A 14,802-nucleotide genomic window follows, 5' to 3' on the forward strand; every position below is an offset into this window, starting at 1 on the left:
ATGGCTGATGCACAGCAGAAACAAATTGAGCATGAGAAGACATTGCTCCAACAAACATTCCTTACAGAAAAAGAAATGCTGTTGAAGAAGGAGAAGCTCATTGAAGATGAGAAAAAGAGACTGGAGAGCCAGTTTGAAGAGGAAGTCAAAAAGGCCCAAGCTTTCAAAGATGAACAGGAACGCCAGAGACTGCAGATGGAGGAAGAGAAGAAGAAACTGCAGGCTACCATGGATGCAGCTCTTAATAAACAGAAAGAGGCTGAAAAAGAGATGCTTAACAAGCAAAAAGAAATGCAGGAACTGGAAAAGAAAAGATTAGAGCAAGAAAGACTCCTTGAAGAAGAGAACCAAAAACTGCGAGACAAACTGCAGCAGATGGAGACAGCAAACGTGCCAATCACTGCAGTGGACAATGTTCTTAATGGACAAAGTCCCACTGACACAGTAGACAGCATTGTGAAGAAAGCAGATCCTTTATCTTTTGATGGTATTCGTGAAAAGGTCCCAGCAATCAGACTTCAAGACTTAGGTCTTTTATCAAAGAAAGATTTTGATAGGCTTCAAAATGGTAAAACTACAGTTCAAGAACTTGGTGAGACAGAACATCTCAAAACTATTCTCAAAGGAAAGAACAGTATCGCTGGTATTTTGACACCATCTAATACAATAACATCCATTTACCAAGCATCCAAAGAGAAGATCATTACTCCAGGCACAGCCATGATACTTCTTGAAGCTCAGGCAGCAACTGGTTACATGCTAGATCCCATTAAGAATCAGAAATATTCTGTTAATGAGGCTGTCAAGGAAGGCTTGATTGGCCCAGAGCTGCATAATAAAATGCTTTTAGCTGAGAGGGCAGTTATTGGTTACAAAGACCCGTATACTGGTGGCAAGATATCTGTCTTTGAAGCTATGAAGAAGGGTCTGATAGAACATGATCATGCCATCAGAGTGCTTGAGGCTCAACTTGCAACTGGGGGCATTATTGACCCTGTCAATAGTCATCATGTACCAAATGAAGTCGCCTATAAACAGGGTCTTTATGATGTGGAAATGAACAAGTGTATGGAAAACCCCTCAGATGATGCAAAGGGTTACTTTGATCCCAGCACCCAGGAACCATTGACATATTCTGAATTAATGATGCGATGTTCCACCGACCCTGACACTAGCATGCTGCTTTTGCCAATCACAGATAAAGCTGCTCAGTGCTCCAGCATATACACCGAGGAAGAGACCAAGGATGTGTTCAGCAAAACAACAGTATCTGTTCCATTTGGAAGATTCAAGGGAAAGACTGTGACCATTTGGGAAATAATCAATTCTGAGTACTTCACCGAAGACCAAAAGAAAGACCTTCTGCGTCAGTACAAGACAGGGAAGATCACAATAGAAAAAATAATCAGGATTGTAATCACTGTGGCAGAAGAGAAAGAGAAGAAGAACGAAATTAACTTCAGTGGACTTCGAGCACCTGTTCCTGCCTCTGAGCTCCTTGAATCCAAAATTATTGATAAAGACCTGTACAACAAATTGCAAAAGGGTAATAAGACTATCAAAGAGGTCTCTGAAATGGCACCTGTCCACAAAGCTCTGAAGGGCACAAATTGTATTGCAGGTGTAGTGACTGAGTCATCAAAAGAGACAATGTCTTTTTATAAGGCCATGAAGAAGGACATCATGAGAGCTGGCCCTGCCTTGAATATGCTTGAAGCTCAAGCAGGAACAGGCTATGTGGTTGACCCTTTGGAAAATCAGAAGTACACTGTTGATGAAGCCGTAAAAGCCGGTGTTGTTGGCCCTGAATTGCATGAAAAGCTCTTAAGTGCAGAGAGAGCAGTTACAGGTTACAAAGACCCTTATACTGGAAAGACAGTGTCGCTGTTTCAAGCAATGAAAAAAGATCTCATCCCTAAAGAGCAAGGGATTAGACTGCTTGATGCACAAATGACAACTGGTGGCATCATTGATCCGGTCAAGAGCCATCGCATTCCACATGATGTTGCCTGCAAAAGAAAATATTTTGATGATGAAATGAAGCAGATTCTAAACCAACCAACTGATGAAATTAAGTGTTTCTTTGACCCCAACACGAAGGAAAAAGTCACATATTCGCAGCTCTTCCAGAGATGTGTAACTGATGAGCGAACTGGTCTCCAGCTCCTGTTGCTCACAGATGAAGCAATTAATGCAAAGGAAGAGCCAACACTTACTGAAGCCCAGACAAAAGAAGTTATGACTCAGGCAACTGTTGAGCTTGAATCCGGACCATTCAAGGGCAGGAAGATGACCATTTGGGATCTTATCAATTCTGGATATCTAACTGATGAACAGAGACGTGACCTCCTTAGACAATTTAGATCAGGAAAGATAACTATTGAAAAGATAATTAAGATTGTCATCACAATTATAGATGAACAGGAGGCAAAGAAACAAGAGCAGTTAAGCTTCCAGGGTCTCAGATCACCTGTTCCTGCAGGTTCTCTGTATGATTCCAAAATAATTGACAAGCCAACATTTGTTCTTCTTCAACAAGAGAAAACAACACCTAAACAAGTCAGAGAGAATCCAAATGTCAACAAATACCTCCATGGATCAGACGCCATTTCTGGCATCTTTTTAGAGCCCACTAAAGAGAAAACAAGCATATATCAGGCCATGAAGAAAAATCTCATCAGACACAACACCGGCCTTGCTCTTCTAGAGGCTCAGGCTGCGACAGGGTTCATTGTAGATCCAGTTAAAAAGCAGTTTTTGACAGTAGATGAAGCTGTAAAATCAGGGCTTGTTGGCCCTGAGCTACATGAAAAACTACTCTCTGCAGAAAAAGCTGTCACAGGCTATAAAGATCCATTTACAGGCAACAAAATTTCTCTCTTTGAAGCTATGCAAAAAGATCTCATTTTGAAAGAGCAAGCTATGCCATTCTTAGAGGCACAAATGGTCACTGGAGGAATAATTGACCCTGTTAACAGCCATCGTGTCCCAATGGATGTTGCATTTGAGAAGAACATTTTCAGTGAGGAAGTGGCCAACACTCTATCTCAGCCATCTGATGACAACAAGGTTTTTACAGACCCAGAAACTGATGAAAATGTTACATATAGACAGCTTAAAGACAAGTGTAAAAGGGATCCAGAGACAGGCCTGTGCATCCTCCCAATCTCAAAACCTCAGTCTCCTACAGTTGTAGAGAAGACATACCTGTACACTGAGGAGCAAACACAAAGTGACCTGACCAACACACAAATTGACCTTCCCATTGAGGGCCTTGCTGATAAACCTATGAGCCTCTGGGATGTCATGAACTCAAATTTGATTCCAGAGCAGCAGAGGCAGAAGCTTATGGATGAATATCGTTCTGGAAACATCACCAAAGAGCGAATGATAATAATTATTATTGAGATCATGGAACAGAGAGAAATCATCCGCAATGAGCATCCTCTGTCATGTAAGACAATGCGGAGACAAGTTACTATCGAGGAGCTGTACAGTGCCCGCATCATTGATTTGGAGACATACAACCTTCTTAAACAAGGGAAAAGAGATATTCGTGACATAATGGAGTTGACTAGTGTGAAACAGTATTTATATGGCACGGGCTGTGTTGCTGGGGTCACAACTGACTCATGCTCCAAGATTAGCATATACCAAGCAATGAAGAGAGGATTCCTTCAACCTGAGATCGCTCTCAACCTCTTGGAAGCCCAGGCAGCAACAGGATACATTGTTGATCCTGTCAAAAATGAGAGACTCACGGTTAATGAAGCTGTTCGTAACGGTGTTGTTGGCCCTGAGATCCATGATAAACTACTTTCTGCTGAGAGAGCAGTTACAGGATACAAAGATCCATACAGTGGAAAAGTCATATCTCTTTTCCAGGCAATGAAAAAAGATCTTGTTCCAGAGGATTATGCTATGGCAATGTTAGAGGCACAGTCTGCCACTGGAGGCATTATTGATCCAGAATTCCAATTCCATCTACCAGCAGACATTGCGATGCAAAGAGGTTATATCAGCAAGGAGACCAATGAGAGACTAACAGATGACGTTAAAGGATTCACTGACCCTGTCACGGATGAACACCTGTCATATGCCCAGCTACTGAAGAGATGTAAATTAGAAGGCGGATTACGTCTTCTCTGTCTGGGAGACAAAAGGCTCATGTTCAAGGGTCTGAGAAAACAAATCACAATGGAAGAGTTGCTCCTTTCACAAATTATTGACCAGAAAACTGCTACTGAACTGAATGAGGGTCTGATTTCAGTGGAAGAGGTGAGCAGTAGGTTATCAAAGTATCTCGAGGGCACAAGCTGTATTGCTGGTGTATACATAGAAAACACCAAGGAACGTCTGTCAATCTACCAAGCCATGAAGAAGAACATGATCAGACCAGGCACTGCCTTTGAACTTCTTGAGGCCCAGGCAGCCACTGGATATGTAATTGACCCAATCAAAAACCTCAAGCTGACTGTCAATGAAGCAGTGAAAATGGGAATTGTAGGGCCAGAATTTAAAGACAAGCTTCTTTCTGCTGAGCGTGCAGTGACAGGCTATAGGGATCCATATTCAGGCAAGACAATATCCCTTTTCCAGGCCATGAAAAAGGGCCTAATCCTCAAAGATCATGGAATCCGCCTCCTGGAGGCTCAGATAGCCACTGGTGGAATTATTGACCCAGAGGAAAGTCACCGTTTGCCAGTTGAGATGGCCTATGAACGTGGCTTCTTTGATGAGGAAATGAATGAAATACTGACAGATCCATCTGATGACACCAAAGGCTTCTTTGATCCCAACACTGAAGAAAACTTAACCTACCTGCAACTCATGGAGAGGTGCATTACTGATCCTGAAACTGGACTGGTTCTCCTTCTACTTAAAGAAAAGAAACGGGAGAGAAAGACGTCGTCCACATCCTCAATTCGAAAACGCAGAATTGTTATAGTAGACCCAGAGACAGGCAAAGAAATGACTGTGTATGAGGCCTATAGGAAGGGACTCATTGATCACCAGACCTACTTGGAGCTTGCTCAACAAGAATGCGAATGGGAAGAAATCACAATGAGATCTTCCGATGGTACAGTCAAATCCATTATTATTGACAGGAAGTCAGGGAGACAGTATGATGTTGATGATGCTCTTGCACGTGGCCTCATTGACCAGAATTGTCTTGAATCATATCGAGCTGGAAACCTGTCCATCACAGAGTTTGCAGACATGCTTTCTGGAAACATGGGAGGCTTCCGGTCTCGATCATCTTCCTTTGGTTCCACCACTTGTTCTGACTTGTCTTCTTCAATGAGCCCCATTCCTTCCATAAAAGCACCTGCAGTCATATGGAATGACCCAACAGAGGAGACTGGCCCTATTGCCGGGATACTGGATATAGACACATTGGAGAAGGTATCAATCACTGAGGCCATGCGCAGAAACTTGGTAGACAATATCACTGGCCAAAGATTGTTAGAGGCACAAGCCTGTACTGGAGGAATAATTGACCCTTTAAGTGGGGAGAGATTCTCAGTCACTGACGCAGCAGAAAAAGGTCTTGTGGACAAAATCATGGTTGACCGTCTTAATCTGGCTCAAAAAGCATTTAATGGATTTGAAGACCCCAGAAGTAAAGTAAGGATGTCTGCCTCGCAAGCTTTAAAGAAGGGCTGGTTGTATTATGAGGCTGGGCAGCGTTTCCTTGAGGTACAATATCTGACTGGTGGACTTGTTGAGCCTGATGTCGAGGGAAGAGTCTCACTGGATGACTCAATTAAGAAGGGCACTATCGATGCCCGCACAGCACAAAAACTAAGAGATGTCAGTACCTATTCAAGATATCTAACATGTCCAAAAACGAAACTCAAAATATCATTTAAAGATGCCATGGACAGAAGCATGATTGAAGAAGGGTCGAGTCTCAGGCTTCTGGAGGCCTCCTCACAGTCCAGCAAAGGCCTCTACAGTCCCTACAATGTCAGTGGCTCTGGATCTGCTTATGGTTCACGGTCAGGTTCAAGGACAGGATCCCGATCAGGATCTAGGAGAGGCAGTTTTGATGCAGGCTCTGGTTTCAGTGTGAACTACTCATCCTCTTCCTTCACGTCATCCTCAACCGGCTACAGCCGCAGATTTTAATTGACAACATGTATTTCTAACAGCCTTATTCTTTTCCGACTTTAGACCCAATACCAATACATTTATTTTACGAAAGGAAAATTTCAATGACAAAGAAATTATGATTTATTTATTTTTTACCAGCATGTGGTCAAATCAAGCCTTACCTTTGTTATTCATTTTGGTCTTCCACAAGAATGTCTAAAGGATATTCCTGTATGGATGTAACAAAACATTGCTAGACATATTCATCTTTTATAGTATAAATTAACAAGTCATGATAGAGTATATTCAAGCATGACATTTCTGCTCTTTTAAAACAGCTTCGTCACTTATTTTTTGCCTTTTTTAAACAAAAAAAGTTGTATTGTTTTCTGAACTAATATATGCTGTTTGTATGTCAAACTGAAATATTTTTTTCAGTATTCCTTGTTTTTTTCAATTCAATACTGTGTGTTTATTTTGTTATCTACTTCTTATCTACTTCCTAATAACATGCATAGTTCAAATGTTTTATGACAAATAGACGTATCTAATGCCTTAAAATGTATAATTGGAATGTATTTGCAGTATCAAACTGACTAAAAATGAAACAGCACAAGCATACAACACTGAATTAAAGTTATGCAACAACAAACTTTCAGTCTTTGTGATACTTCATATTTTTTTATAATGTGGACTTGCATACTTTGTCTTTATTACTGTACTCTACACACTCCATGTTCATCCATAATCAAGTGTCCTTGGCCAACCCTAAGATGATGTCAATTGATCCTGCCCTCCCCACTACCATGCAGAACTACCTACCGACTTTTAATTTGGTTGTAAGTTGCTTTGATTTTCCATTTTTTATGTTTGTTTTGATTTTATTATATTCATGTTGATGTCTCATTAATCATACAATATAAACTGGTTATGTTCGGGAATGTTTTTTGTTTTTTTTCAATTCCATTACTGTTAAATTAAAATGGCCTTTCCTCTTTTTGACAGCCATCTCAGTCCCTCCGAGTCCACACAGATACCCAGATGGCCCAACCTCATGATGCATTCAGACTGGATGGATTTATAAATCTGTGTGATCATCACACCGTAGCACAGGTATGGTAAATAACTATAAATTTCATATTCAAAACCTGAAGTTCTTCAGATTTCTACTTGTATTATTTCATATCAACATTTGATCATCACATTATTTGTTTATTTTGATTTCAATTCATTGTTTTGTTTTGTTTCTAGATGTGCAGGTATATTCCCTTTCTTCCATTGTATATCACATTTGAAGAGAGCTGGAGGGAGTCAACCTGACACCATCTTGGGTCCCTATTTGGCAGACTGAAACACAAAAGAAGCAAACACACATTCATCACACTCACACGTTAATGTAATTCAGTGCTTCTCAAATATAAGGGACATGTGAGCTGTTAAGAACTGCGAGAACCTGTGGGGGGCTTTCAATATCAGTGCTGGTCTGCCAACATGTATGAATTCTTCGTACTCAACATGCATTTTGAGCCTTGAATACACGTATACTCTTCACTGCTCTCCATTTTGCATTTTGCTAGTTTCATTTTTGAGTTCAGTCTGTACAGTCCAGATAAATATTAGGGATGATCAAGGATACTATCTGTATCTGTTCACCCATCTAAATTATCTGTATCCTATCTGTACTTGTAGTGGGCTGGGCATAAACCGGAAGTGAGTATGGTTGGACCGGAAATGGGTGGTGCTTACATCTTACATCAAACAAGGCATGGCTCCTCTCTGTGTCTGGAGCGAGTCTGTCTAGGGAGGGGCGGTCGCTGTGTATGACTGGCCAATCACAGTGCGTGAAGAGTGAATACCTAAGTAGTTACCCGATGAGGATTTTCCTTCATCACGATTGCAGATACCGACAAGCTGTACTCGTTTCATGCTCATGCATTCCTAATAAATATCAGGTTCTCAATAGTATTGGGAGGGGGGGTTAAAAATGTCTGTCCCCCAGAAGGGGCATTACACAAAATAATTGAGAACCAATCGAAGACACGTTTATTTATGCTAAATACAAAGTCCTCATTACAATAATTGTGGTAATTTGCATAATCAGTATAACACATACAGTACTTTATTCATCTCCAATAGAAATTTAGTTAGTTACAAGGCACATGTACTGCATTAAGTAATTTTATTTCAGTAAAGACAGCATGGACATTTGTGTTAACAGTTTCCACAACATGTACAGTATCATTTATTAATTTTCTGTGTTTATTTTCTAATTTCATTTTAATTGGGTTTTGTTGTATCATCAATGTTCCCACTGTTGTTTTAATTGTTTCCTACAATACTTTTAGGGGGAATCTTGTACATTAAAAACTGCTGTTGTAAGAAGTGTTTTTTTTTTCTGAAATGTGTTTCTAATATTTAAAATGAACAATCATTTGAGTTAGCATTTGGAGATGGTTGTTTGGGCTGATCGTTCTCAAGATAAGATGATGTAAATAAATGTCTTTTGAGGAGCCCTGTTGTCATTTTATATTGATCTTTTGCAGATATAAATACAAATATATACTATTTGAGATGTATGTTTAGTGTTTAAAGTTTCATTTTACCACATACTCTAGTCTTAAAAAACAGAATGTTTGCTCAGTTGACCACAGGGGGCAGTGTGACAGAGTCTTGTCATAATTTATCTAAATTTAGCAGCCTAGCTGCTGTTCTATACTAATGGCTATAATACTGAGTACTAGGTTTTTATCAACTATAACCTGCTTTTGAGGGCCTGTGGAAACCACATCAATGTGTGCCCGGGAGTTTATCTCAATGAAATACTGTATTTAATAGACCTCATGAATATTATTATTCGTCCTATGAATTTGCATACATGCATATTTTGCTTTGTGTGCCAACATTAGTCACGGAGTCCAATAGAGAGGACTACAAGCAAGGACAACCAGGCATTTATCTCCCTTAGTTCTTCTCAAGACTCCCTTGACTGCTCAAGTTGGACTCATTCCATCTCAGAACTTCCTGCATTTGCGTCTGTAAGCAGTGAGGTAAGTAAGCATTTAGAGGAGAGAATATAGTCGATTCGTTCAGTATATATACAATTTGTATATACACAATGTACTTTAAATGTACTACATGGACAACTTGTGTATTACTGCAGGATATCGGAGGCGATTTGTTTGCATCAACAACACCTACCTCACAGAATCGGCATTACTGGTATGCTTAGAGCTTTGATAAACCGATGATGAAGGCTTATCTTAATGGAAATCTCAAGAATTAAACATGGAAGTCTTCTAAGAAAAGAAAAATGTGACATCAAAACAATACACAACAGGATAGTCAAATCAATAACCTACAGCAGGACAACATATGCTAATCAATATGAGCTTTCATCCCACATAATTCAACAACGGGGCTCCGTCTGACCGTGACATATGTTGAAATCAGGGCGGCCCCCTTCCTACACACAATACACACTTAGGGGCCCACGTCCATGGGGGACCCCATTTTGCGCAAGGGACTGTATTCCCAGCAAATGTGAAAGATGTCAATTGCCGCCATGAGGCGTCGAGCACCAAGTCAGTTCGAGGCAGTCAATGGAAAGAAGCTAAACAATGTTGAGCAATTGCACTTTACTGTGCATCAGCAAGCAAAAAAGGCTACAAAACAAATATTCTGATGAAAGTCTGAAGACGATTGGCACAGATAATTTTAGTATTGTTGCTTAAGTATGTGTATAATTTATGCAACAGTTATTTTAACTTGTTCAACATAACGCATTGTTTATATTTGTTTTAAGGAGAGATGTGGAGGATTTGAGTCACTGGCAGTGTGAGTTCAGGGGTCAAATCAGAGCGCTGAGACAATGGCTGATGTGCATGGAGATGAGGCTGCCCCCCCTGAACCCCACGGTCAGTTCTGGTCTTCTCATTGTCATCCCTGAACTCTTATCTACCAATCTCTTCTTTTTTTTTTAACCTGATCCCATTCATGAACATTTTTCATGCCAGCACATCCATTTACTTTGGTGAAAAGAGTGAAGATACAGTGGTTTTGCAATTTATTTCAAGTTTTATACTGTACTGGAGCCTTCTGTAATCTGTAGCACTATATTCCACATTCCGTTACTTCTCCAAAACAATCCATAAAGTGGTGGACATGCTGCAGATGTGCCATGGAGATCCTGCATTGAAAGCCCAATCTGTCACAAAAATGTTGCACCGACCTATTTATTATTAGCAAACTTAACTTTAACCAAGAGAATAATAGATTGAAAATATGACATCATTCTTTTAAACTAGCCAGGGTGTATACCAACTCAGCTACAATGCAAAGAATAAGATGACAATAATTTCAGTTTTCTTTGATATAATTCTTTATTATTATCATTCTTTATTATCCATCCATCCATTTTCTATGCTGCTTCTCCTCATTAGGGTTGCAGGGGTATGCTGGAGCCTATGCCAGCTGACACCCTGGACTGCTCGCCAGCCAATCGCAGGGCACATTTAGACAAACAACCATTCACACTCACATTCATACCTATGGACAATTTAGAGTCTCCAATTAACCTAACAGGCATGTTTTTGGAATGTGGGAGGAACGTGGGAGTACCTGGAGAAAACCCACGCACACACGGGGAGAACATGGAAACTCCACACAGAAAATGCCCAACGGAGATTCGAACCCAGATCTTCCCGATCTCAGGACTACAGTATGACTGTGTATTATTATTATTATTATTACTTTAAATGAGACAGCCTAAGGAGGATACTTTTGACTATTGGGGGAGATGCGGGGAAATCAGGTTTTTTGAGCTTAGTCTGGACAGTCAGGCGACCCAAGTGGTTGGCACTGGAGGCCCTCTGCACACATGAATGAACACAGTGAAAAGACATTCAACTCTGAGGGGATGACGAGAAAGAAAGAAAAGAAGGGAAAGTCCTTGCGGAAAATGCGCTCAGATCAGACTGTTTTATGGATCACAACTGTCACATGGACATTGTGCAATGTTTTTATTGAGCCGATTTATTGTGTCACATGGAATGAAAGGCGCTATAGCATAAAGCAACACAGGATGAGGCCAAATATATTTGTCCTTTGTAGAATTTGGCTGCATGCTGCAGAAAGAGCTATTGGTGAAATTGACAAAAGGATCAAGGCTGTATAGTAGAACCTCTGGGGTCAAACAGAGTGGGACGCTGATCAAACTCAGATTTACACATTCTAGTAGTATAATAATCACGTCCAGGGTCAAACTGTTTCCACAAATGATACAATTAAGTAATATTTTAATCTTTAACCGTCATACGAGTGCAAAAAGAAGCTAGCCGCTGGACATAAAAAAATAATTAAATGTGATTTGTATTGCGGATGCAACATCTCACTCTTTAACCTTCTTAGAAAACAAAACACTCAAAGAATGCGAAAGGTCCTGGTTGACAAAATCATTGGCACACCACAGGAGCTTAAGTCTTAACCTAACATGACTTCTGTATGTATTTTTTTTTTCCTTTTTCCCTTATGTGTTGCGAAAAAGCCAAAGAAAAAGTAAAACATGCTCAAAATGAAATCTTTGATGCTTGCCAAACTAGGCTGACGTTTCGCATGACCTCATGCATGTGATCGATGTGAACTTAAACTGTTAAAAACATTTGGCGACACACATTTGTCATGGTAATGTTGTTAGTTTGCTGCATTGCTAGTTTCAGTCTGGGCCTCGGAGACTCATTAGGTTGCAGCATGGATGAGGACATCCCTGATACAGGCTCTTGTCCATTACACAAGAGAGAGGCTCACACCTGCTCCTACAAACAAGGCTTGTATTGACACATTTTACTGTAAGATTTTTAACCATGAACTATGCCATAACCCTCAACCAGGAGGATGTCGAACTAAGTTAACAAAGGAATATAATTCACTATCTAAATTTGAATCATTGCATGGATTTGATTGATTATACAGTATCTAACAACAGATATGTATTTATCCAAATGTTAAAAAAAGATGTAATCATTTGCACAAAATGTTTTGATCAAAATCAATCAGATGACAACACGGTACGGTGCTTGAAGTGATGAGTCTATAGGTCCCCTATGCTTTATTGTGCTTTATTGACTTTCAGCTCATTGTTTAACTGCTGTTACTTAACATTTCACTTCACTCTAAAGCAGATCATTCAGTAATATTTTATTTGCTGAGTTTGGACAGCCAATGCAATCAGGCATGGTTTGCAAATGTTAAGGGGGCTCTTGGATAAGGAATACAAACATGCACAAAAAGAAAGCCATGGACTTACAGCAGTGGGCAACCATGGACTGACTCTAGATCTTGTGTCAGCACTGGGGACTCTCTTGCTTGCGAGGGGACAGTGCTGACCACGCTGACACCATGTCACTTTCTTTATGGTCTTTACCTATCACCCACATAGCTAAGCTACTACTAAAATTTCCACCAGGTATTCGGATTCTGATTTGCGACTAAACTAACTTCTATGTACATCATCTGTGTACACCAATATTGTTTACAAATCTGTGGAAATCTGTGTTAGTGAGCACTTCTCCTTGGCCGAGATCATCTATCCACCTGTCAGGTGTGGCATATCAATATGCTGAATAGACAGTATGACCAGTGTGCCTTGGGCTGGCCACAATAAAAGGCCACTCCAAAATGTGAACGTTTTACTGTATGGATTGTACTGTATTATCTGAAACAAATGGCTTCGGAGATGGTTTTTGACATAGAAATGAACCTTCAATTCACGTGCAACAGCTGTGGTGGACGTTCAGCATGCCTATTTCACCCTGCACTTGCACAACATTTGTATCTTCTGTGGCATTATGCTGCATGAAAGAAATGCACATTTCTGAGAGGTCTTTTATTGTGGCCAGCTGAAGGCACACCTATGCAATAATTATGCTGTCTTGAAATAACACACATCTGAGGTGGATGAATCTTGGTAAAGGAGAAGTGCTCACTAACAGATGTACACAGATTTATCAACAATATTTGAGAGAAATTGGCCTTTTGTGTACAAAAAGTTTTACACGTAAACAAGTGTTGCATTTATACTTTTGTTGAGTGTAATAATACAATTTGAATTCACTAAATTAGTCAAAAAGACAACTATGCATTAGTTCATAATGTTTAGGTCTAAAGTGAATACTTATGCCAGCTGTCCAGCTCATGAGAAACGCTTGTATAAAGCTTCTCTGTCTTTGGGTCTCCTTGGCATGCAGCGTATGTCCCACATTGGCCTACATAGCAATGCGTATGTAGCAATTTACAAACAGGCGTAATCAACAACAGCTTATTATGCTACTCTTTTTTTCCATGCTCTTAGTGGATGCTGCTTGGTGTTCAGTGGTCTTCTTGTCCTTGGCCAAAGGGGCTTGTCTTCCTCACAGACAATTTGGTTTAAAGAATGAAGAGGGTTAACATGTTGATTGGCACTGTAATTAAGCAATACGTGGGGTTCCTTCCTCGCTACTCCTCAGCATGTCAGATTTATTTAATTTTATAGAACTTGGGGTAGTTTTTCCAGATATGATATTTCGAAAGCCACATACTGTTTTTTCTTCATTGCTTATGCCTTCTGAGATTCAAAGAAAGCATTACAGCATCAAATCTTCTCAGCCTGAGTGCAGAAGACTCACACAGACCTGAAGATATGTTTGATGTCCCACAGCTTTTCAGTGACTTTCTTGAAAGCTTTCTCTTTTGGTGATAAACAGCAGTGTGCAATGAATAGTTGTTCAGGCGTGGGCCATAGAGTGAACCTCCTTTTTCATGTTTCATGAAGAGGGCTATCATGTTCTGTTGTGGACCCATTGCGGTCTGATTTCATTTGAAAGCAGCAGAGATTTTGAAATCGTGGAGGAAGGGCAAAACAAGCGTGGTAAATTATTATGTTTTTTTTTGTCTAAGACCCACATTCACATGGGAACAGAAATCAAAATATTTGCTCTCACTGGCTGCCAAACTGTATTAATTTAACTCTAAAACCTGACAAAAGGGCCATGACCTTGCTCACCGCACGGTGGCCACACAGTCAGGAGATCTGGAAGATCTCATTTTGAATCCCTGTTGGGCATCTTTGTGTAGAGTTTGCATGTTCTCCCCGTGCGTGCGTGGGTTTTCTCCGGGTACTCCGGTTTCCTCCCACATTCCAAAAACATGCATGTTAGGTTAATTGGCGACTCTAAATTCTCCATAGGTATGAATGTGAATGAGAATGGTTGTTTGTCGGCTGGCGAACAGTCCAGGGTGTACCCTGCCTCTCGCCCACAGTCAGCTGGGATGGGCTCCAGCATATCTCCGCGACCCTAGAAGATGGATGGACATAATTTTTCCCCCTGGAGACAAATGAATGCCACATTGTGAAGCGTCAATCGGTTGTTGCCACTAAAAGCATTCATAAAGAATGCAGTTTCTTTCTGTGTGCTATCTGTATGGAATTACAGTACTGTGAAATGGCAAAGTTTGGACAAAATGAGGGCAATAATGAGTGCTGGGCTCAGAGTGTCATGGTTTACAAGAATGTCTTCCTGGCAAAGTGGTGCCTCAGCACTGCCAGCTCCTTTGAAATAAAGAGGGGGTTTGTGGAAAAGGGTGCTTAGTTGTTCATTAAAAGCTAAATACATGAACTCACTAATGACCCAAAGAAAAGATTGTTGGTCATGCTGTCTAATGTGGACATCTATG

The 14,802-nt window shown here is 40.4% G+C and overlaps 2 protein-coding genes across 37 annotated transcripts in view; both read left to right on the top strand.

Moving 5' to 3' along the window:
• LOC129185395 (plectin-like) overlaps positions 1–6,748 on the top strand; it is a 109,576-nt gene extending 102,828 nt beyond the window's left edge. For all 36 annotated transcript variants that reach the window (XM_054782402.1, XM_054782403.1, XM_054782404.1 and 33 more), the window contains one exon: positions 1–6,748. In XM_054782402.1, the coding sequence (XP_054638377.1) occupies positions 1–6,132 (6,132 nt within the window). In that variant the 3' untranslated portion in view covers positions 6,133–6,748.
• Positions 6,749–6,791: 43 nt separating this feature from the next.
• Positions 6,792–14,802, top strand: part of macf1b (microtubule actin crosslinking factor 1b) — a 34,593-nt gene continuing 26,582 nt past the window's right edge. Inside the window, exons 1-5 of the mRNA XM_054782428.1 lie at positions 6,792–6,935; positions 7,102–7,209; positions 9,003–9,143; positions 9,257–9,315; positions 9,899–10,010. Coding sequence (XP_054638403.1) covers positions 6,831–6,935; positions 7,102–7,209; positions 9,003–9,143; positions 9,257–9,315; positions 9,899–10,010 — 525 coding nt within the window. The 5' untranslated portion in view covers positions 6,792–6,830. The remainder of the gene's footprint in view (positions 6,936–7,101; positions 7,210–9,002; positions 9,144–9,256; positions 9,316–9,898; positions 10,011–14,802) is intronic.

This window comes from Dunckerocampus dactyliophorus, chromosome 7 (assembly GCF_027744805.1).
Source record: "Dunckerocampus dactyliophorus isolate RoL2022-P2 chromosome 7, RoL_Ddac_1.1, whole genome shotgun sequence".
Taxonomy (NCBI): Eukaryota; Metazoa; Chordata; class Actinopteri; order Syngnathiformes; family Syngnathidae; genus Dunckerocampus; species Dunckerocampus dactyliophorus.